Source organism: Mytilus galloprovincialis, chromosome 14 (assembly GCF_965363235.1).
Source record: "Mytilus galloprovincialis chromosome 14, xbMytGall1.hap1.1, whole genome shotgun sequence".
NCBI classification, from domain to species: Eukaryota; Metazoa; Mollusca; class Bivalvia; order Mytilida; family Mytilidae; genus Mytilus; species Mytilus galloprovincialis.
This window is the reverse complement of record NC_134851.1, coordinates 1,198,922-1,223,613: the sequence shown is the minus strand read 5'-3', so window position 1 is coordinate 1,223,613 and position 24,692 is coordinate 1,198,922. Positions and strand designations below refer to the sequence as shown.

General features: G+C 34.0%; 1 protein-coding gene across 4 annotated transcripts; it reads left to right on the top strand.

The window, feature by feature from the left end:
• The first annotated feature begins 551 nt into the window (after positions 1-551).
• LOC143058203 (chitin synthase chs-2-like) lies at positions 552-23,665 on the top strand. 4 transcript variants are annotated; one of them, XM_076231665.1, is made up of 16 exons: positions 553-689; positions 3,445-3,554; positions 7,357-7,732; positions 8,668-9,611; positions 10,262-10,361; positions 11,607-11,761; positions 13,221-13,303; positions 13,817-13,925; positions 14,990-15,143; positions 16,089-16,290; positions 17,290-17,484; positions 17,797-18,194; positions 19,540-19,704; positions 20,588-20,796; positions 21,716-21,858; positions 22,712-23,665. In XM_076231665.1, the coding sequence occupies exons 2-16, from the start codon at positions 3,454-3,456 to the stop codon at positions 23,590-23,592; spliced, it is 4,215 nt and encodes a 1,404-aa protein (XP_076087780.1). In that variant the 5' UTR covers positions 553-689; positions 3,445-3,453; the 3' UTR covers positions 23,593-23,665. The 4 variants fall into 4 exon arrangements, with proteins under 4 accessions (XP_076087782.1, XP_076087780.1, XP_076087779.1 ...); XM_076231664.1 differs by having other exon boundaries at positions 22,709-23,665; XM_076231666.1 differs by lacking the exon at positions 7,357-7,732 and having other exon boundaries at positions 22,709-23,665.
• The last annotated feature ends 1,027 nt before the right edge of the window (positions 23,666-24,692 follow it).

Here is a 24,692-nt window from a genome sequence, read left to right as displayed (position 1 = left end):
ACAAATAAATATTAATAAATCCGGTTTGCTGTCGTTGTGACAGCCTCTTGTTCTGAATCTATTGGAGTTCGCCTCCTTTTTTTAAAATTAATTACTACCATTATTAATTTTCTATTAATATCTGATCGTCATGTATGACATTCCGCTTGCGTTGCAAAGTATTTATATATAAAACCTAATAAATGAGCAATATACAACAAGACAATACTTTGGATTATTATCTGGCATTTAAATGATTCATTTGTAGTATACAGGAGGGTTTGGGTGGTGTTAATTGATTCGAGAATAATGGTCAAAAAGTGCAGAATAAAGGAAACAGATAAAGATAAAGAATAGAACCCCCCCTTCCCAAATCTAGACCCTCATACAGTAGTATCAAATGTTTGAACCTAAAGTTATCTATCAATCCTTTAACAAAGGCATTTGTGTAGCTTCTCTATTCAAAGTCATGGTCATGCAACATACTTTATTTTGTCGTGAAACCAATACTCTTCTGGGTCATTGTGTTTTAACAGATTGTTTTAAAAAATCCACAATAGTTATAAATAGATTTACACATGAATAAATGGTTTTATAAACTTCTAAGTAAAACCGCGCCTTTATTTCTAATTATCCGTAATTTATATATTAATAACAGCAGAATTTGGAATCACACAATATAATTCAAACCGTATGTGAACTCAAAGTCGGTAAGTCTTTAATATCATAGAAAAGTATTTGAAAACATTGTTTATTTTGATTGACAATCAAAGTTAGAGACACTAGGTATTTGAAAACATGTTTTGGAATATAGCTTGGTTTCTTTTTTGTCTTACTTTTCATACCAAAATCAAACCAAAACACATCTGTAGCACAATTAACATGATAAAGTGAAACATTTTCAAAAATAAATATTAAGCAAGTGTCGACATACGATATATTCTATGCTTTTCCTTGATTGTAACATCACTGAATTCGACGTATAACCTACTTTTTACTGGTATAATAGGTCCTCCCGGAGCACTGGAGTTACACCTTACTAAGTTTTAAAGATGATTTATGTAGTGTAGTTCTTGCTTTATTTCCATATTTGTATGTTTCCAATCTAAGTTTGATATGTCTATTGTTTCTGCCGGTGACACTCTTTTATTTCCTTTGTTCCGCGTTTATTTCTAACATCAAAATTTGGCTAAAGGGACAATTTACTTGTTTAATAATATGGTGGTGTCCTAGTTTAGATTATCTGTTCTTCATATAAATAAACGGATATGGTCCATCAACGTATTTTAACAGGAGTAACATGCACGGTAGATGTCATCAGTGGAGCAGGAACTGCTGACACTTCCAAAGCGCATGTGTTCAACCCCGATTTTTTTCTGGGGCTCCTGTTATTAAAAACTAAGTTTTCTGCATCCATGCAAAGTGATTTTCTGGACTTGTTTTTTGATTTTGTCAGTTTTCCTTTTTTACTATCGTGTTGTCTGCCTTGTCCTTTGAATTTTGTTTAATTGTTATGTTTGTTTCTTCTGCTTATTAATAAGTAAATACCAGAAAAATTATCTGAGAACAATTCAATTGTGAAATGGACAACTACCCCTGTTCCATTATATTTTTTTATGTAGGAGATTTTGACTGGTCAATCTATCTGTATAGAATAGACAAACTAAGGTCGTTTCAAAAATTCCAATTTAGTATACGAGGATCGGGATTGGATTTACAGAATATAGAACTAAGGTGGAAAAGATAATAATGGGGTGCAAAAATACAAAGAACTGCTAGAGAATAATGAGCAAAAAAGTAGAAATATATAACATGTATAATTTAGCACATCCTCTATTCTTAATTGTGTTTGTCTTTTATGCTCTATTCTGTAAACCCAATCCACATCCTGTGATATATGGCCTTTTCGATGAAGTCTCGCATGCACTTTCTTGTATTTGGGAAAGTTATGTTATGTCTATAGAAATCAGAATACTTCTTAGTCGTTTTGTTATCTTTATTGAAACCAATTGCCACATTGCGTTTGACTACTAGTATTTGGTAGGATATTCGATTGTTGGTTCGTTCAGATGTCGTATATCTGCACTTTCCGCACATTTATCGATTATTTGCTGTGTTTTAATTAATTTACAAGGCAAGTATTTCATACAAATTCGCCGTTTCAGAATCTAATGCATCCTGGGTAATATTTTCAAAAGCGTACACCAAAGCGTTTTGATTGGTTTAAAACGTTATAAACAATGGAAATTCAACCAATGACGTAACGTTATTTTCACTTTGGGGTACGAACAATGAAATTACCCATGATGCTTTAGATTCTGAAACGGCCAATTGAAGACAATATTAAATTAACAATAAATCTAATAGGTAGGATCAATGAAATGTTTTTCATTTTCTATTTTTTGGCCCAGCATTCTTTATCTTTTTATATTTTAACCACCCCCATTGTTCTTTATTCATTATTATTTGTCCAATTTTCTCTATTATCTATTTTGTTTATGCTCTATTCTACAAACTCGATCATAATCATGTGAAGTAGCTTTTAATAGATAAAAATTTCGGTGAAATTTCGCACTGATTTGGGAAAGTTATGTTCTGTCTAGAAATCAATTCATCTTTTAGTCATTTTGTTAACACACATTATTTTAAAAACACCATTTATTTCTTTTATATTTAAGTTCTTTAAGTTGATAAATGCTTTTGTTAATTTCCACGAAAACTCACTCCTAAATTTATATAGTGATAAACTAAATAAAGTAACTTTAATTCGAGCTCTCGCGTGTTAAAAAAAAAGACGGTTAGTCTTTATTATAAAAGGAAACTATTTGAGAAAGTTTTTTTTCTTACAAAAAAAAAAGACAAACATAGTTTATACCAAGACAAGCGATGTTGAATTTTGCTTCATCTAGTTATACACAAAACAGAAGTAATTATAAAAAGAAGATGCGGTATGATTGCTAATGAGACAACTCTCCACAATTGACCATATGACACAAAAATTAACAACTATAGATCACCGTAAGGCCTTCAACAATGAGCAAAGCTCATACCGTATAGTCAGCTATAATAGGCTCCGAAATGACAAATATAAAACAATTCAAACGAGAAAAATAACGACCTAGTTTATGTATTATGAACGAAACATAAATAAATAAAGAGACGCAAAGAAATATCCAGTAGCGCTTTAAATTCTAAGTCTTTGGTTTTAATTTTTTACATTATAATGTGTAGCTTGATACGATGGCAAGTATATTTATCAACGCCCTAAACAAAACCTCGCTTTGCCTTTAGAAAAATGTGACAGCGAAAAGGTTAAATAGAGACAAACACAATATTTACTATAGACAAATACAACTGAAGAAAAAAATATGTTAATGTCAGTCTAGTTATAAAGACACTAAAAGAAATATCCAGTAGCGGTTTTGATTCTAAGTCTTTGGTTTAAATTTTTCTTCAACGATGTAGCTTGTTAAGATGGCAACATATGATAATAAAGGGTTCAATCGTGACAATGAGGACAACATAGCATCAAGTAATACTGAAACAGAAGAACCAAGACAAGACCACGAAACCATGTGAGTAAAGTGGTAGGGTTGACATTTAAAAAACACAACTTATTCAATGACATGTGCCTTATTTCACATCTTAATGGCCTACACATTTTTATGGGTCTCGTTTAATATTACTCACAATATTAATGTATCTTTTTTTAATTTTGTAAAGTGTATTCCTAGCTTTTGTATTTGTTGCTGTTATCATATTGTCATAAAATTGAGAATGGAAATGGGGAATGTGTCAAAGCGAAAAAAAAAACGTCCAAAAAGTAAAATCACAAAAATACTTAACTCCGAGGAAAATTCAATCGGAAAGTCCCTAATCACATGGCAAAATCAAATGACAAATCACATCAAAAACAAATGGAAAACAACTGTTATATTCCTGACTTGTTACAGGCATTTTCAAATGTAGAAAATGGTGGATTGAACCTGGTTTTATAGCGCTAAACCTCTCACTTTTATGACAGTCGCATCAAATTCCGTTATTTTTACAACGATGCGTGAACAAAACAGACATAATCGGTAAAATAGTCAAAATATAGTTACATCAGTAATCACTGTGTTACAATCTCAAGACAAACAAACATATACAAAAAACACAAAAACCATCTATCAAATTCTTGTTTCGCGTGTTGGGCGTCAGAAATACAAACGTCACAAAAAAGAAATTTAGTCGTTCAATGTCTATCCAAACAATTATAATTTCACATGGAGATGGTGGTATGCAGGGTTATAAAATCAAAAGTTATGTAAAAGAGTCATGTCAAGGTAAATGTGTTGTTTCTGCAAGTTAGACAATAGTTATTATATTTGATTTCTGTATACAACATAAGAAAGGAAATAAGCAAAAAAAACATGAGAAAAACATTGGGTTTAATGTCAAAAGGTCTCAGAAGAGTAGCGTTCACAAGGTGGCATTGTGGTAGGATTGTCAAAAGGTCTCAGAAGAGTAGCGTTCACACGGTGGCATTGTGGTAGGATTGTCAAAAGGTCTCAGAAGAGTAGCGTTCACAAGGTGGCATTGTGGTAGGATTGTCAAAAGGTCTCAGAAGAGTAGCGTTCACAAGGTGGCATTGTGGTAGGATTGTCAAAAGGTCTGAGAAGAGTAGCGTTCACAAGGTGGCATTGTGGTAGGATTGTCAAAAGGTCTGAGAAGAGTAGCGTTCACAAGGTGGCTTTGTGGTAGGATTGTCAAAAGGTCTCAGAAGAGTAGCGTTCACAAGGTGGCATTGTGGTAGGATTGTCCAAAAGGTCTCAGAAGAGTAGCGTTCACAAGGTGGCATTGTGGTAGGATTGTCAAAAGGTCTCAGAAGAGTAGCGTTCACAAGGTGGCATTGTGGTAGGATTGTCAAAAGGTCTCAGAAGAGTAGCGTTCACAAGGTGGCATTGTGGTAGGATTGTCAAAAGGTCTCAGAAGAGTAGCGTTCACAAGTTGGCATTGTGGTAGGATTGTCCAAAAGGTCTCAGAAGAGTAGCGTTCACAAGGTGGCATTGTGGTAGGATTGTCAAAAGGTCTCAGAAGAGTAGCGTTCACAAGGTGGCATTGTGGTAGGATTGTCCAAAAGGTCTCAGAAGAGTAGCGTTCACAAGGTGGCATTGTGGTAGGATTGTCAAAAGGTCTCAGAAGAGTAGCGTTCACAAGGTGGCATTGTGGTAGGATTGTCCAAAAGGTTTCAGAAGAGTAGCGTTCACAAGGTGGCATTGTGGTAGGATTTTCAAAAGGTCTCAGAAGAGTAGCGTTCACAAGGTGGCATTGTAGTAGGATTGTCAAAAGGTCTCAGAAGAGTAGCGTTCACAAGGTGGCATTGTGGTAGGATTGTCCAAAAGGTCTCAGAAGAGTAGCGTTCACAAGGTGGCATTGTGATAGGATTGTCAAAAGGTCTGAGAAGAGTAGCGTTCACAAGGTGGCATTGTGGTAGGATTGTCAAAAAGGTCTCAGAAGAGTAGCGTTTACAAGGTGGCATTGTGGTAGGATTGTCCAAAAGGTCTCAGAAGAGTAGCGTTCACAAGGTGGCATTGTGATAGGATTGTCAAAAGGTCTCAGAAGAGTAGCGTTCACAAGGTGGCATTGTGGAACGATTGTCAAAAGGTCTCAAAAGAGTAGCGTTCACAAGGTGGCATTGTAGTAGGATTGTCAAAAGGTCTCAGAAGAGTAGCGTTCACAAGGTGGCATTGTGGTAGGATTGTCAAAAGGTCTCAGAAGAGTAGCGCAGCGTTCACAAGGTGGCATTGTGGTAGGATTGTCAAAAGGTCTGAGAAGAGTAGCGTTCACAAGGTGGCATTGTGGTAGGATTGTCAAAAGGTCTCAGAAGAGTAGCGTTCACAAGGTGGCATTGTGGTAGGATTGTCAAAAGGTCTGAGAAGAGTAGCGTTCACAAGGTGGCATTGTGGTAGGATTGTCAAAAGGTCTCAGAAGAGTAGCGTTCACAAGGTGGCATTGTGGTAGGATTGTCAAAAGGTCTCAGAAGAGTAGCGTTTACAAGGTGGTATTGTGGTAGGATTGTCCAAAAGGTCTCAGAAGAGTAGCGTTCACAAGGTGGCATTGTGGTAGGATTGTCCAAAAGGTTTCAGAAGAGTAGCGTTTACAAGGTGGCATTGTGGTAGGATTGTCAAAAGGTCTCAGAAGAGTAGCGTTCACAAGGTGGCATTGTGGTAGGATTGTCAAAAGGTCTCAGAAGAGTAGCGTTCACAAGGTGGCATTGTGGTAGGATTGCCAAGAGGTCTCAGAAGAGTAGCGTTCACAAGATGGCATTGTGGTAGGATTGTCAAAAGGTCTCAGAAGAGTAGCGTTCACAAGGTGGCATTGTGGTAGGATTGTCAAAAGGTCTCAGAAGAGTAGCGTTCACAAGGTGGCATTGTGGTAGGATTGTTCAAAAGGTCTGTGAAGAGTAGCGTTCACAAGGTGGCATTGTGGTAGAATTGTCAAAAGGTCTCAGAAGAGTAGCGTTCACAAGGTGGCATTGTGGTAGGATTGTCAAAAGGTCTCAGAAGAGTAGCGTTCACAAGGTGGCATTGTGATAGGATTGTCCAAACAGTCAGTCCCATAACTCCGGTGGAATCAAAATGACGGAACAATATAATCCGATGCACATGATGGCAAAGAATTCGTCCAAATACGGATACTTAATTTCTGTCAAAAGGTGTCAGATGAGTTCACAATACAAATACAAAAGTCTAATTATTTAGTTCTATCAAACAATCTCTGTATTGCTGTGTTTTGGACGAACGGACGAATACCATTACTATATATATCCCGTGGCGAGAGCGGCGATGGACAATTACAGCTACAAATCGCATTAAAATTCAGATACATACGTATATATATCGTAACTCATGTACTCGTCTTACGAGCATCTATATTTTATTTAGACTGTAAGAACTTTAACATATGTTGGAATAATATAATAGGTTTTAAAAGCTCTTCAGAGCTTATGTTTGTACTTGTGTTGCATATACCGACTTTAAATAAAGCTTTATATCTTATGTCTTATGTCTTAATATGTGAAAGGTATACTGTAGTCGAATAGACAGCAACCCTTGAACAAAACCGAATTTCACGACTTGATAATGTCAACTAAAAAGTACCATTTAAAATAGCATTTGTCCCTATTGGGCAAATGAAAACAATTCCGTTACAAAAAAAAACAACAAAAACAACAAAAACGGCGAGGTCTAATGGATATAAACAATCTATTTAATAGGCAAAGAACGTTATAAACCAAGTTGAAATGAGTGTAATGAGAATTAATACTACAATAAATTAAACAAATATCAAAATTGTCGTTTTCTGTTTGGGTGATTGGGATATTTTTTGTTTTAGTGATTGGGATATTTTCCAAGAAAACAGGAGCGCTGCTAAGTATGTGAAGTCTGAAGAATTCTGGAAAACTTCTGAAAAGATCTTGACAGTGATTTTTGTTTGTTTTCTTTTCCTTGTCGTTTTCGGTACAGCCTTATTATCACGTATAACAATACATATCCTTGTGTGGCACATTAAGCCACCCGAACTGCCACGAAACAATGATACCAATGCCACGTTCCAAACTAAACAGTCTCTCTATCATGTTGTGGATGAAACTTGGATATGGGCATTGCTTATCACATTAGTGACTCCTTATGGCTTTACTATGTGTTCATCTCTAAAAACAATGTGTTTAAAAAAAACTCGCAAGATTCATTATAAAAGTTTGTTTGTGGTAAGTATAAAATCACATTTCAAAAGATACAGAGGATTCCAATTCAGCTTACCTCTGCAATCTAACGATGTAGGGTGTTGGAATCTATTGATTGGAGGGAATCTTAATTAGCACTGTAATGGCAAATCGTAAATCATTAATAAAACATGAGAAAAAAAACCCATTATTTTCATATTCAACTTACAATTACAATAAACTACACCGAAAAAATATAATAATGAGCAACACCGACCTATTTAACCAAAACCAGGGTGAACTAAGGTGCTTCGGAAATGTAAGCAGTTCCTGCTCCAGTATAGACACCCGCTGTGTTGCTTATTGAAAGTAGACATGTAGTGATAAGTTTCATTCTGTAATGTACCGATCGAGGGGAAAACGGAGGGATTGTGGTTACAACAAGTGGAATACATCCGTTGTAATATGTGACACAGTTATTCTACAACGGTTAATTAGATCATCATGGCATCCGTAAAACTTTCTAAGGGACTACTTTAACTTTGCCAATTAGAACCATTCTTGTCAGCAGTAAATAACCCTCAATCAAGGACGTCATCACAGGAAACACAAGCCCTGGAATATTGTATCAACCTCGAGATATATACTCCACTTGCATATGATGCCGAAATGTACCTACATAGAAAAGGAAATTTCACAATGAGAAAATCGTATAATTTCTTTCATCGTAAAATTTAGTTCAAATTATAGATATAAGTCAAGATACAAAGCAAACTTTACTATATGTGGTATCCTTTATTTCAAGGTCTTGTATATTAAAACATTTTGCAAGTCAACCTACTTCTATCTCCTTAATCAAAAGCACAAATCTTAAAAAAGACTAGTTATTTTAAGATTCGTACTATAACTACGGTATTTAAAAACCAAAACATTTCTATTATTAACACTTAAGTAAAATAATGATATACACTGTTTTGCAGATATTGATATTAGAGAGTTTTCACAGTATCGGTTTGATGTGCATGGTGTTTATAGTTTTACCGACCTTCAATGCCCCAGCCGCATCTGTAGTGTATTTGGCAGTATTAGTTATATTACCATTAATCGAATTAGTAAGTACAAGAAGTGGATCAGTCAATAGTGATAGAAAATGCGATACATGTAGGTATTTTGTAACAGTATTTGGAGTGCTACTACAGATTGGTGGCATTGCTTTACTATGTGTTTACATGTTTAGGAAGAAACTTAATGAAGACAACACTATATTGGTTATCATTTTCGCAGTATCAGCATTATTCATTTCGTTGAAGTACTGGGAAAATTTTGTAAAATCGTCTGCTGACAAAAGCAACTGGCTGTCACATTTGAAATGGATCTACCAAACAAGACGTACAAAAATGATGTGTATTGTTAGCTTCTGGAAAACCATAATATCTTTTATAACAATCATTGTTGTATACGCAATACAAGCTGAAAGCGCTTTAGATGGTGTCAAAGCTATTTTCAATTTGGGCGATACTAAATTAAAACATGATTTCGGCGGCCATTTTCTTGGTACGACTGACATATGTAAGACATATGTTCCATACGTTGTTGCTGTTGTTAACATATGCAGTGGTTACATATGCGCAAAGGCTGCAAAGACAGCATGTGTGACCGGAAGTCAAATATTGTGTTTCTCAATACCACTTATACTGGCGCCTTTCTTAACACCATTTGCTCTACAAGGACTAGTATCATATCCAGATATTTTAGATTTCAAAGACTGCGATATGTTTATCTCCCGCTGGAACCTTGAATCTATGGAGAATATGTCTGATAGTTGGCCTCTTGTTGTTGGTGGGTTACTGTTGTATATATCTTTACTATTTGTTACAAGCTTCATATGGACGACCAATGGCTTTATATTAGGAAAAACTCAAAGGTAAGACTACAAGAACTTCAACTGGGCCTTAAACTTTATTATTTTCAAAACGGTGGATACTCGATGATCTTCAACTTCGTACTTTTGTCTCTTTATTCGAGGAGTTTTTTTTTACCAAACTCGCGTCTTGCGTACACTATTTTAGTCTTGGTATCTGTGATATGATTTCGTTTATAAATGAATCTTGCAAAACATTTCACCGAATTAAAATTTTTATCGAAAAACTAGCATTTGATGTATCAAAACGGAAAGTATGCTACCTCTTGATTAAGGAATTCACGTTTTGAATTTTCCTCGGAGTTCTGTATTTTTGTGATTTTACTTTTTGTTTAAAATAGATAATTGATCTGTATCTTCCGTGCAAAATCCTTTTGGTGCTAATGATAAAAAAAACTCGATATATATTCTTTTACTTCCTCAATCGTATTTTTCTACGCGTCGACGTCTCCACCCCGTAATACCCATAGCAACCATCCGCATGTAGCGTTTTATACGGTGAAATAATATAGGTGTAGGTGTATTTTAACTATTTGAAATTTTTAATCAACCACGTAGGCTTAATTATAACATTTTATTTGGTATTGGATGTTGTGAAAAAAATCATACAGCACACCTGCATTTTTTTCTAAAAGCCCGTTATATTTTCACAGAATGTTTATAATACGTATGTATTGTGGTATACATACAGACATGTCGTTACTACTGAACAGAAGTCAAAATGACAAAGAGTTCGACTTCATCAGAGACATGGTATGTAATATAAACAATTAAATTGTTTTATGCAATTTCAACCCATTGTTCACACACAATTTATATGTTATATATTCAAGTAAATGATTATTTTGAGCGCTTTGGAGTGCATCAAGATTCGATGGATATAATAGTAAAGGGGCCAATTTAGAATTATATTGAAAAAGTTGAATAATATATTAAACTACCATTAGCAAACTCGATTCATTATCAAGCAAGTTAATATTAACAAAATTGCTATCACTTATTAGATTGTATATGGTAAAAGCGGGAGATGCCAGAGACACATTTGTTTTGCATTGAAAAATGTATGATGCATATAAATAAAGGCAACCGTAGTATACCGCTGTTCAAAACTCGTACCCATTTTGTTTAATCTTGGATATAATAGCAAAGATTTAATCGCGTCATTTTAGGCCATAACAAAAAATAGGTTTGTTTGCCCAAACGCTGCCTACCCAGAAAAAAGCTGCCTACTCAAAATCTTTTATTGTCCTGATTTGAAGAAGTTTTTTTTTAATCAGATAGCCATGAAGACTTATAAACCATAGATACTACAATTTCTTTTTGTTGAAAAAAAAAGAAAATGCCTACCTACCTACCCACTGTCTCAACCTTTGGGTAGGGTTTGGGCAAACTAAAATATTTCTAATTGTGGCCTTAGTTTAAAAAATGTACGCTATTTTTTTTTTTATATTTTATAAAAACTTTAAGATCGTTCTCACTTACTCAATATTAAGCGCTAAACATACCTTTATTGGGATGTAAAAGCGATGATTTATTCGGGCTTCATACTAAAAATGTGCTCAAGATGAACGCTTAATCATCCAATTAAAACCTAAAAAAAAGAGGTTTTCAATACTAGGATTTGTATTTGTCATAACCATCAGAATACGACTTAAATCTAGCTTTCAGTTGTGTCTATATGTTTTGTTGGTATGATGAGCTCGAGTAGTCTTTAATAATGTATTCTATTTTAAGAAATGACAGTAATATGTTTTTCTGTTTAATCATGATGATGAAATGATCTAAGAAATGTGGAACACACCGAACAACCTGAGTAGCGTGTTACTTAAAAGCGTGTACCACATTTGTTAGGTTATTTCGAATAGATAGAAAGAAAAAAAATACAGTCATTCTTTATAATTTAATTCTTAATTCCATTTTATAAATATGTCATGCCACGCGAATGATATCTAGGATCTATCAATTGAAACATTTATTTAAAGAATAAGACTGTTTTAGGAGAGAAACAAAAGAATTGAAAAAGAGAAAAAAAGAACCAACCAAAAACATGACAAATGCAATAAAGTAGACGAACGTTCAAAGATTTATGCTTGTGCCACAATGTGGCATGAAACTGAAATGGAAATGACGCAACTATTGAAATCAATATTCAGGTTAGTATTGTTCTGGACAATAAAAACAGTATGAACCACTTTCCGTTTTTTTTTTTCTCACCTCGAATATAAAATAACCGAAGTTGGACTTAATGACCGACACGACATATGATATAGATGCTAAATGTGAAGCAGGACCTGTTTATCCTTCCGGAGTACCTGACTGGATCATCAACGATTTAGTATCGGTCGTTTCGCTCACTCTAGTTTTGTATGTTGTGTTTTGTAGACTGTGTTTTGTTCTTTTTTCGTTTTTTCCCATGGCATTGTAAGTTTGTCTTCGACTTATGAGTTTGAATATTTCTTTGGTATCTTCCTGTCTTTTTTAACGCATCAAAGAAGGATAAGAAAGAGAATCTTACCTATTTGTATCCCCTTCCCTTTGAGACGAATAACCTGTATTTGCGAATCCAGGGTTATAACAATGGGGAAATAGGGCGGGGGGATGTTAGGAGTGGCACGTAATGTCAAGTTCTATTGTTGGAGGCCGCACCCTTAATTCAGCTTTTGAACTGCACTTGAAATTATAGGAATAGTTATTCGAGATGGCTTGTAAAACTAAGATTTATTGGCAGTATTGACCACAGCTTTTTATTATCAAACACAAATTTAAATATGTACACATATATAGATTCAACGATATATATTGTTCAACTAGATAGATTCATAGATAACTAGATTCATAGATGTATAGATCATTTTTTGGTTACCTCTGGCAACCTACAGATAACTAGATAGATATATATAGATAGATAGATGTATGGTCCTGGGATACAGCGATCCACAAAATGTACTTTTAATATCACTAAAATATAGACAACTGTAACTGTAGTTTATCACACGCAGCGAAGTTGCCAAACACATTTTTCACTTTTTAACGATCAAATGTTTCTATACAACCAACATCTAACTGACTACTGCAATTTTTGACATCACATGGCAAATCATCAATGGAGAAGAATTTTCCATACTGGAACTCTAACTACTCGTATATACATGTACCTGAAAATAAAACGAACAAAAGAGCAGTACCCAACCAAAACTACATGGTTTAACTATATATAGTGGAGGGAGGGTGGGTATTTTCAAAATACTTCTCTTTGTAATTATACACGTCTGTTCACTTGCAGCTCAAAGTTAAAAAGAACGCTAACGTCAAATTGACGTCACCACTATACATCTTATCGACTTCACATGAATTTATAAAGGAAAGCACTGCAACGGCCGAGATTAAAACTTTCCACTAGAATAACCGAATTTATGTATATTACATAAATTCTATTATTTTAAAATAGGTTTAAATTGAAACATAGTGTGACAAGAAATAATATTTCGAAGGTGCATATTGCGAATCGAATCAAATAGGCATATTTGTTGTTATTTGTATGTCAGGTAAATTTTGTGTTTTATTTTCAAATATGCTGATGAAATGTCCTTTAAGATAAAATTTGTATTGTAGAATGGATAAACACCATCACATGATAAAAACTGCTAGACAATCCAATGTAGAAAAAAGCAACTTACTTGACTACGATTTTGAAGGTTAGTAAATAAGAAATAGATGAAAACCCTACCCATTAAAACTGCATACACGAAGGCCAAAACACCAACTATGGGCCAATGAATAATAACCATGAAGACATTTGTACATCAAAGCAAAATCGGCAATACAAAAAACAACAACAAAGACTTCGACTTGGAGGGAAATTAGGAAATAATGCGCAATACTAGTATATATGACAATAAGACACGATCAAGACGACGTGTATGTTGAAAAAAATAAAATTATATAACTAGTATGTTTTTTTTCTAAATTTCGGATAAGCACCTATTTGTTATTTTCTACATCATTTTGTCTCTGGCGGAGTGGAGAGTTTATTTTCCTCGTTGACAATCATACCACATATTTTACTCTTCTCAATAAAACAAGGAATAATAGTCATGTGCTTTGGTAAATCATCCATTTAACTTCAGTGAACTCTGGGGGATAGATGTTACACTAGCTGGCTTACTTATTGTAATATGCATGTGTACTTTTCACTATTGTATTTGTAGCTCATATCTTTTTTGACGACGCCTTTGAGAGCCCGAGGACAGATGAAGATTTCCCGGATGTAAATGAGTATGTGAAAATTCTGATCAAGGTAATGGATACAGCTGCGAGGTAAGTTATTATATCAAAGGTTAAAGTAATGAAGGTTGCGTCATTAATGTATTGGTTATTAATTTAGCATAAAGTATAATCACAAAAATACTGAACTGCGAGGAAAATTCTCTCCGGAAAGTCCCTAATCACATGACAAAATCAAATGATAAAACACTCCAAACGAATGAACAAAGGTAAAAGTAATGAAGGTTGTGTCATTAATGTATTGGATATTAGTACAAGAGGATCTGGATAAGGTATACAGAATAGAGAATAATTGACAAGAAGTTCCGAATAAGGATAAAAAGAAATAAAGAATATTGAAAATGGACCAAAAATAAAGAACAGCGAATTGATGGATGCTATGATATTAAAAGGTAGAATAATGGGGAAAAAATATAAAGAATGGACAAAAACGACCAAAAAATTAAAAAAAAATAATATAGAAATGAAGGACCCCCCCCCCCCCCCCCATCCACACCCTCGTATACGATTAGTGATCGATTATACATCAACCCATGGTATCATGTGGAAGGTACTTTATATAAACAGTGATATAATTTAATTGTTTATAAAATTTAAAGATAGTTTTTGTTTTATACATATTTAACTTGTATCATCAATTTTGTTTGACCCTCAAAAGCGTCCCTTATTTGCATTAAGTCACGGAATTTGATGAGACTGTCATCAAAGTGAGAGGGTTAGCGCTATAAAACAAGGTTTAATCCACCATTTTCTACATTTGAAAATGCCTGTACCAAGTCAGAAATATGACAGTTCTTGTCCATTCTTTTTTGATGTGTTTTGTTATTTGATTTTGCCATGTTATTATGGACTTTCCGAATCGATTTTCCTCTAAGTTCAGTATTTTTGTGATTTTACTTTTTACAAGGTAATGATAAAAAAAAACGATGATCATAATGCACTATAGGATACTTTGTTCATTTTTGTTAAGATGTAAGCTTAAAGTAATTTCATGGATTAGTCTGTATCTTCTTTTCTTATATTACATTTTTCTATATACATGGAGACCTTGACAAATCATATTTTAAAATTATAAAATTTTGTTTCATTTCCTGAAGTGCCGTGCATCGAACCGTTATACAGCTTGAAGACTATGAAATGGTTAGGACGCCGTACGGAGGAAGACTTACATGGAAATTGTTGGGAGGAAATTCTCTTGTTTGTCATCTGAAAGACAAAACGAAAATACGACACAAAAAACGATGGAGTCAGGTAACTTGTGAAACATTTGGTCACATTGCAGCAAAGAATGTTTTGTAGAAGAGCTTAGGGAGCTACCATTTGATTTTTATGGGGGGGGGGGGGGGCTAGGATGAAATTTGAAAAAAATAGGCAGGACAGGAGTTTTGAGTAAAACAAAAAGGCAGGATGAGAAACTAGTAAAAAAAAAAGGCAGGACCGATTAGAGTAAAAAATAAAAGGCAGGACAGATATTACAACTAAAAAAAAGCAGGACAAAATTTTTCATCCTTGCCCCCCCACTAAAAATCAAATGGTAGCTCCCTTACCATTATGATAACCCAACAACATATACCATAGTCCGACGAAGTTAAGACCACTTGATATAATGTTATGGACGACCTCTTACTTGTTTTCATTGAATATAAATTTAAATTGACAGGAGCAATAGTTCATAATTATAGAGAGACCTATTTAATACCAATTGTTAAAATGTCCGCATGATGTATAACTCTTTGGAACAAATTTCTCAACATCGCAGAGATAGACCCTTACAACAAATCATATATCAGGGATAACATTATATAAAGATATGGTAAATATCACAACTATAATGGCAATAAGAGATAACAAAAATAAGTGGCATTGAATATGCGACGAGCGCATTTCGTGATATCGATCGTAAATGTCCAAGAGAAACACAAAAAAAAAAAAAAACACACACACACACACATTTTAAAGCAGTTTTTATTCTCTGATGTTCAGAAAACAGAATTTCTGTTCATGAAAAATCACAAATAATAATATACATAGTATAATTATGATACTTCTAAAGTTTCGAATGGCTTGCACTTCATAGTTCAATTATGTCACTTTAGCACAGTGATTTTTGTAGTATTCCCATATATAGTCTTTGCTCTTGCAATTTTGTCTTAGCTATGTTTTTCTGAGCTTTACTTGTAATTTACTATTTTAAAGGTGATGTATATGTACTACTTCCTCAGTCATCGGCTTCCCAATAAAATCGACAGAATTGTTGATAATTCTTACAACACGTTCTTACTGGCACTAGATGGCGATGTAGATTTTCAACCGGAAGCGGTTATGCATCTTGTCCGTCGAATGAAAAAGAATCCAATGGTTGGCGCTGCATGTGGAAGAATTCATCCTATTGGCCACGGTTAGATTTATAATTTATATACTGTAGATTAATGTACGTTTTTGTGGATACCAATTTTTGTGGATCAAGAAAAACGTTTGTGGATATTTGATTCGTGTTTATACCAAGTCTTTATACGCACGTTTAAGAAATGTGTACTTCAATGAATATTTAAATTCATGGTTTACGTATACCCACAAATTTCACTATGTAAATTCATAGGTACATGTATCTACGAATAATAAAGAATCCACAGTATTCAAATTTCTTCAATGTATATGCAAATTACATTTTGAATACTTTATCCTAACATTAGTTCCCCGTGTATATTACATTACTCAGTTCTGTCAATTCATTTTTTTTATTTACAATACTTTTTAGATAAGAACATGCTATCCCTACTTATACCTCATTTGAATGTATACTGTAAGAATATTTATCATCATATTTTATTTTTCTCCAACGTAGGTCCACTTGTGTGGTATCAAAAGTTTGAGTATGCAGTTAGCCACTGGCTTCAAAAGGCCACAGTCATCATATTTTATTTTTCTCCAACGTAGGTCCACTTGTGTGGTATCAAAAGTTTGAGTATGCAGTTAGCCACTGGCTTCAAAAGGCCACAGTCATCATATTTTATTTTTCTCCAACGTAGGTCCACTTGTGTGGTATCAAAAGTTTGAGTATGCAGTTAGCCACTGGCTTCAAAAGGCCACAGTCATCATATTTTATTTTTCTCCAACGTAGGTCCACTTGTGTGGTATCAAAAGTTTGAGTATGCAGTGAGCCACTGGCTTCAAAAGGCCACAGTCATCATATTTTATTTTTCTCCAACGTAGGTCCACTTGTGTGGTATCAAAAGTTTGAGTATGCAGTTAGCCACTGGCTTCAAAAGGCCACAGTCATCATATTTTATTTTTCTCCAACGTAGGTCCACTTGTGTGGTATCAAAAGTTTGAGTATGCAGTGAGCCACTGGCTTCAAAAGGCCACAGTCATCATATTTTATTTTTCTCCAACGTAGGTCCACTTGTGTGGTATCAAAAGTTTGAGTATGCAGTTAGCCACTGGCTTCAAAAGGCGACAGAACATGTTATTGGGTGTGTACTATGTAGTCCTGGATGCTTTAGTTTGTTCAGAGGCTCTGCAGTAATGGACGTCTTGAGAACGTATACAACTGAACCATCTGAAGCTAGGCATTTTATACAGTACGATCAAGGTACGGTTACATTAACTCTATAAGAAAGATAAAATGAAGCAGGAAGATATTAATAAATGCTTAGCAGTTTAAAGACTTTCTGTTTTGAATCTTCCTTGGAGTTCAATATTTTTGTGATTTTACGTGTTTCCAACTATAAGGTATAAAACAAACGCAACATAACCTGACAAAATGGCGGACTTTGTTCTGTCCTCCTTCTTTAAATTCTGGTATAAAGTGTTCTATCTGTATTTATAAACCTAAAGTAATTTTTTTTTTTCAAGAAATGAATTTCAATTTAAAAATCAAAACGTGTTGAAAAATCATTTTCAGGTGAAGACCGATGGCTGTGCACATTACTATTAAAACAAGGACACCGTGTTGAATACTGTGCTGAAAGTGATGCACTGACCTATGCTCCGGAAGGATTCAATGAGTTTTATAACCAACGTCGGCGCTGGACTCCGTCAACAATGGCCAACATCTTAGATTTGTTAACAGATTGTCGCGCTACAGTGACACAGAATCAAAGTATCTCAACCCTTTATATGGCCTACCAGCTGTTTCTATTTATATCATCATTGCTTACCCCCGGAACTATATTTTTGATGATCGTGGGCGCCATTATAGTAGGGTTTCCGTCTGTTCCACCATGGTTGTCATTGACTTTGAACCTTATTCCTGTTGGATTGTTTATGTTGTCTTGTATATTCACAAAATCAGAAACACAAGTAAGTTTATGCATAAATCTAAATGACTTTTTTTTTTGTCGTGTATTTTCAAGACCAAACATGTTAATTATAACTTATGATTGTATAATCAAATTTTTGTTTAAAATGTCCTTTTGATCTTCCTACTGCAGACGTGAATTTCGTATATAATTACGAAAAAGAAGGATGATTTGCAAAGAAGAGCCAGTCATTATGGAACGCTCGATTATAGATTAATACATATAGGCACTTTCACTTTATTATATTTCTTTAAAACAACATTATTTTAGTTGTTATGTTAGGTATGGTTTGCATTCGATTTTGGTGCAGTTTAGTTCACCTTGATCATTCAAACACATTTGTGTTTACTGTAAATGGCCTTTTTGCTTGGTAAAGGATAAACAAACTACAGAAGTTAGAGTTAAGGTTTTTGTTTCATTTCTTACCACTTATAAATCGTTTTTGAACCGGAACAGTAATTTTGATCTGAACATGTGACAAAAGACAGAACAGAATGATAAATAAGGAGCTATGTCCGATCTTTCAGTAACTTTTCGGACACCCATTGCTGTTAATCCATACTGCTTAGACACTTTGCTTGCAGTAAAAAAAAAACATCAGTGCGTTCTTTCTTCAAATTATTCAGTAGATGTTTATCAGTGAAAAACAACAACATATGATAATGAACTGTCTACAATCTACTAACAGTACTGGATTATCTATTCTCACAATGTCTTAACAATACAGAATTAACAATAGAAAAATATCTGAAGATTTAACGTGTTTATGGTCAGACTTTTGTATAAAAAATGCTGTTAAAGATTAAATCAGACTTGTTTTTACCCAATCTGTTCTAAATGGATCATTAGAGTTAACGTAGTTTAGAGTTCCTCAGCAATAAGAATCGGGTTCCTTATAGCCTTGTTTACATCCATTTCCGTGTGAATCAATGGGACCTGTCTTAACTTTAAGGTTTCCATGTTTTGATGAGCTAACTGATCTGATTATTTTATTCTTTTATTATTGAATCGTTGAATCATGCTCCTATTCAGAGGATCTTCTAGAGAGACTCTACATATGTTTCTAACGGTTTATGTGGCAAGACCAATACAAAAATTCAGTGGAGATAAATAAAGGCAACAGTAGTATACCGCTGTTCAAAAGTCAATTATTGATTTATAGAAAACTATAAGAGGATAACAATGCAACAACAAAAACATTGAAGTTAAATGCAAAAACAAACAGCAACAAACATAGAAACGAATTATTTGATAAAATTGTCAAACATTTTTACACAAATTAAACAAAATCCTATCCACACCGATCTGTGTCCACACTTGTATTGAGATAAACATATCATTTTCAGTTACTGTTTGCTGGGATTTTGTCAGCGATCTACTCCATTGTAATGTTGCTGGTATTGGTAGGAATCATCAAAGAAGCGGCAGAAGAAGAATTCTGTTCTGTCACTACAGTTTTCTTATGCTTCGTGGCAGGAGTATTTATCATCTCTGCAGTTTTACACCCAAAGGTATTATCATCTTAAACATTACATGATCTTTAGAACACATTGGTCAAAATAAAGATGCAACAATAGACAAAAACTATCTTAAAAACTTGTAACCTACTGACATTCAAACCAAAGATCAAACAGTGAAGAAATGACGAAAAATAATGTAGATCAATTTAAATCCTTTACGGGTAGACTTTACATAGATAAATTAAGTCGTACAAGAAAAGCAATATGAGTATGAGTTAAATTTGATGTATGCCTTTTTGTGCTTCTTCGTTACATTTGTTGTTTTTATAGTGATATTAAGATGATAACACAATATTGACTGCTGTACCCCTATTTTTCACATTTTTACTCTTTGAGTATGTTTGTTTTGTTCATGCATCGTTGACAATGTAATGGAATTTGATGCGACTGTCATACAAGTGAGAGGTTTAGCTAGCTATAAAACCAGGTTCAATCCACCATTTTCTACATTAGAAAATGCCTGTACCAAGTCAGGAATATGACAGTTGTTATCCATTCGTTTGATGTGTTTTGACTGTTGATTTTGCCTTTTGATTTTGGATTTTCCTTTTTGAATTTTCCTCGGAGTTCAGTATTTTTGTGTTTTTACTTTTTAAAACAAAATGAACACCAATGAAAAATAGTTGATACAAGTATTTAAACTTCATAGTTAAAACATACATAGCTTTTTGATCATTCAGTTAGACCTATGCCATATTTATATTAATTACAATCCAGACTAGTAGAACATAAAATTTACTATGTTCCTTCTTCATATATTACCCTTCGTTTGATTAGATATTTTGTTACATTTTGTTTTAGGAAGCTTTGTGTGGCATCTATAAAGCCTCATCTCAAGTAATGCTTTATGATTTCTAGTATTGTTTTTTTTCAGGAATTCTCGTGCATCATGCATGGAATTTTATATTTTGTTTCCATTCCATCAATGTCTATGTTGTTAGTTCTATATTCCCTTGGCAACCTACACGTGGTTTCTTGGGGGACAAGAGAGGTTAAACAGCCAGTGACACAAGAAAATAAAGCGTCGAACCAAATAAAAGACACAGAATCAGGATACACACTGTCTCTTGGGAAAATATTTAGGTATGATAAGATCTGCATTATACGGAGTCATAAATATAGGCATTCGTCATGAAGACTGGTCACTTTCACGACATTGTAAGATATAAAACATGTTTAACACGTCAATGGCCATGGTACATTTACGCGAAAACAAGAGATGTTGTATCCTATATAAGTGTTGTTCTAGTACCAACTGTTTCTACTTTTCAGTATGACGATGTTTATATTGTTTACCTACCATGGTCTATTTATCATTTTTTTTTTAATATATGATTTATTTTAAACGCTTTATCAACAGTTGCATCTTGATATTATTAAACAATCTCAATTTACAAAATTCCCTATTTGGTTTAGGATTTCAACGAAGAAGACAAATAGATATAATATACTATTCCAAATTCCCTGTTTTTGACACTGGTCTTTCTTTCACCATTTTGTAAATGGTATATTGTCCTGTTGTTTTTCATTGAAAAACTCTGTTTGATTTACCTTAACATTATTAAATTCGAAACGATTGAACGATTGAATTTATATATTGGTGGCGTGCGGACATTGACATCTGGAGAGAGTGTGAGTTGTTCTCAAGCGTACGATAGTTTGGGACATTATGTTATTTTGGTCTGCGCGTCCGTTCGCTCGTTTGTCCGTCCGTCTGTCCTGCTCCGGGTTAAAATTTTATGTCATGGTTGTTTTAAATGACGTTAAAGTCCAATCAACTTGAAAATTAGTACACATTTTCTGATGATATGATCTTTCTAATTTTAATGAAAAATAAGAGTTTGAATCCCATTCTCACGATCCAATGATCATTGAAAATGATAGTGCGAGTTGGGCATCCGTGTACTATGGACACATTTTTATTGTACAAATGTGTGTCGCATCATCATCCCCATTTATTCATTTTTTTAAAACATAACAAAGAATGAAGTTCATTTTTCAGGTGTATTTGGTGTCCAACTGGGGGATTACAAAAACAGGACAGTGTGTACCAGACAATACTAGACAGAATAAAGTCGCTTGAACATGAAATCAAAAGGAATTCAGCTAATGAACATAAGCTGCAATCAAACATTGATAAAGACGGTATTTTTATTCATATTTGATGAAGTTAACGTTTTGATCGAAATGAAAAAGAAGATAAAAGAAGATAAAAGGAGGGGAACCAAAACAAACAAATCAATAACAACACATAACATCTTGAACTATTAAAGTAAAACATATCATCAAAAACCACACACCCAAACGCTCCGAAAAATACCAATCAAACAAACGAAAGTCAACAAACCACATCACAGATAACCAAAAATTGAAGCATTTTTTTCAAAACATTTGAGTAATTGGTTGATTAATCGATGGCTTCCTAACGTCCAGTGGTAAATCCCTAAGATGAAGTTGCACGTTACGAATAAGACTATACAGTCTGCCAAGTAAATTGCTTTCTCTATTCCAACTACTTGATATACTCCCACAAAATAAGGGGATAGATAAGTGTGAAGTCCATGCACTACTTTAAATATTTTCAAAACGGAAAAATGTGAATCAGCAAAAAATACAGTAATGGGTTTGTGTTCTCAAATATCTACACGTAGTTCAATTCTTCAACCAACTTATGTAAAGGAGAAAAAATATGCTGAGTAATAATCACTTAACCTACAAGCACATATTTTGGTTTTGTTACAACTCTAGGCAAAATGCACGTTAATTGCGTTGTTTTCTTATAAGGGCTATACCCATAACATCTTAAAGCATAAATGAAGATAATAATAAATAAAAAAGGAAAGAGATCGATCAAAAGTAGTCTCGTAAATGTGGTCTGGTCCAAATATGAGTTTCATCAAGCTAAAAAACATTATTACACAAATCTATTTACCAATCAAAATACCTGATTCATGTTTAATGTCAACTTTTTTTATATAAAACCTTCCCTTTACAGTAGTAAATGCCACACACTTAGAGGAAACGAAAGTAGCTATCACTGACGTCAGTATAACAATTCATAGTGACAAAATAAAAGAAGTTACGCAAACTGTAAATTTCAAGACCGCGAAGCCATTAACCAAAGAAGAAGAAAGGTTTTGGGAACAGCTAATTGAAAAGTATTTAAAACCACTAGAGAAGAATGATGTAAAGGAGAAGATGATAAAAGAAGAACTTATAGCACTCCGAAACAAATGTTGCTTGTTTTTCTTTCTAATTAACGCCTTTTTGGTTACTTTGATTTATGCTTTGACACAGACGTCAGCATATAGTGATACTTTATCAATTAAGATCGAATGCATGTCAATTGAACCGATATCTGTGACTTTCACCATTGTCTTTGGAATTCTTCTATGTGTTCAATTCATTTGTATGCTATTCCATCGGATGTCGACATTGATACATATTACCGCGACTACATCTATTAAAGAAAAATCTGATGAGACAGCAAATCTGCTTCTAGCGATTGAAGTTTTGCAAAGATCAAGTTCAGTAGATAGCAGAATATCCTCCAGGACAGAAGACTATCAATATGTATTCGAAGAAAAGAAAAAGAAGGAAATACAACGTATGATCACAAAGGAGAGGCACAATAAAGGGAGATTACTCCATCTCGATCAAGTAGTCAGAGAACGTTTAGAGGCTATTCCAGTTTACGATGAGATTGATGGTCCGAACAATAAAATTAAACAAAATGATGACAATCTTCGACAGTTTGGTCATTTAACAAGAAAGGAACGAGAAGCTATGAGGATATTTCTCAATGGGAAACAGAAAAATCTCTTGAAAAAGAAACTAGTAAAGAATGTTACTTTAAATGATGATACAACTCAGCTTTAATTATCATGCATAATGAAAATATATTCAAATGAGTTGTAATTGATTCTTTTCATAAAAGTGCACTTTATTTCATATATTATCTTCTTTCACATGTAACATGTTTTCGTTAATGCCATTATACCATTAACGGTATCAATTTCACTGTATCAGATAAGATTCTTCACTGATACTCGATACAAAACTAAAAGTCCTAAATCTCAACCGAAAAGTTAAAAAAAAGTAAAGCTAGGCCCGGAGGAGGAGTCAGACATATTTAAGAGTGAGATGGCTTCCTTTATTTAATTAGTTATCAAAGGTATTATAATTTAGTACGCCAGACGCGCATTTCGTTTTAAGACCCGTCAGAGACGCTCATATCAAAATACATGTAGTTATTTAGCAAAACAAGTAAAAATTGAAGAGCATTGAAGATCCAAAATTCCAAGAAGATGTGCCAAATAAGGCTAAGGTAAAACATTCTAAAAATATCGAAACTTTATCACAGCAAATTATCAAAAAATATTCCTATGAACATATGTATGTTTAATACGTGATATTCCCGGGCTTGGATTTCCTATCATGATTTCCTTGATAGAGAATTGCTGTTCACAAGGAAGCTTTTAAACCAAGAGTTCCAAATTGTGAAGTTGAAATCATCCCTTCATATATTTTACGGACGCCATCACGAGTTGGTTGACCGTTACGGAATTACCGTTTCACGGATGATATCGGATATGTTCCTTATGTCGTAACTACAATACCCTTCTTTTTCATGAATGTGACCTAGGAAATTAGACTATTTACCGAATTTGTAATAACATAAGCAACACGACAGGTGCCACATGCTGAGCAGGATCTGCTAACCCTTCCGGATCACCTGAGATCGCCCCAAGGTTTTTGGTGGGGTTCGTGTTGCTTAGTCTTTAGTTTTCTATGTTGTGTTCCCTGAACTATTATTATGTCTGTTTGTCTTTTAATTTTTAGCCATGGCGTTGTCAGTTTATTTTCGATCTATGAGTTTGACTGTCCCTCTGGTATCTTCCGTCCCTCTTTTAATGGTGAAATTAGATGAACATAGCTGATGGCAATAAGAAACTGAAAAGAATAGTGTGTGAAAAAAT

Excerpts from the sequence above, each read along its gene's own strand:
- LOC143058203 (XM_076231664.1), top strand. The coding sequence starts at position 3,454 with ATGGCAACATATGATAATAAAGGGTTCAATCGTGACAATGAGGACAAC. Across the intron at positions 16,291-17,289 it reads AATTCATCCTATTGGCCACG|GTCCACTTGTGTGGTATCAA; the intron begins GTTAGATTTATA and ends TCTCCAACGTAG. Across the intron at positions 18,195-19,539 it reads TCACAAAATCAGAAACACAA|TTACTGTTTGCTGGGATTTT; the intron begins GTAAGTTTATGC and ends TATCATTTTCAG.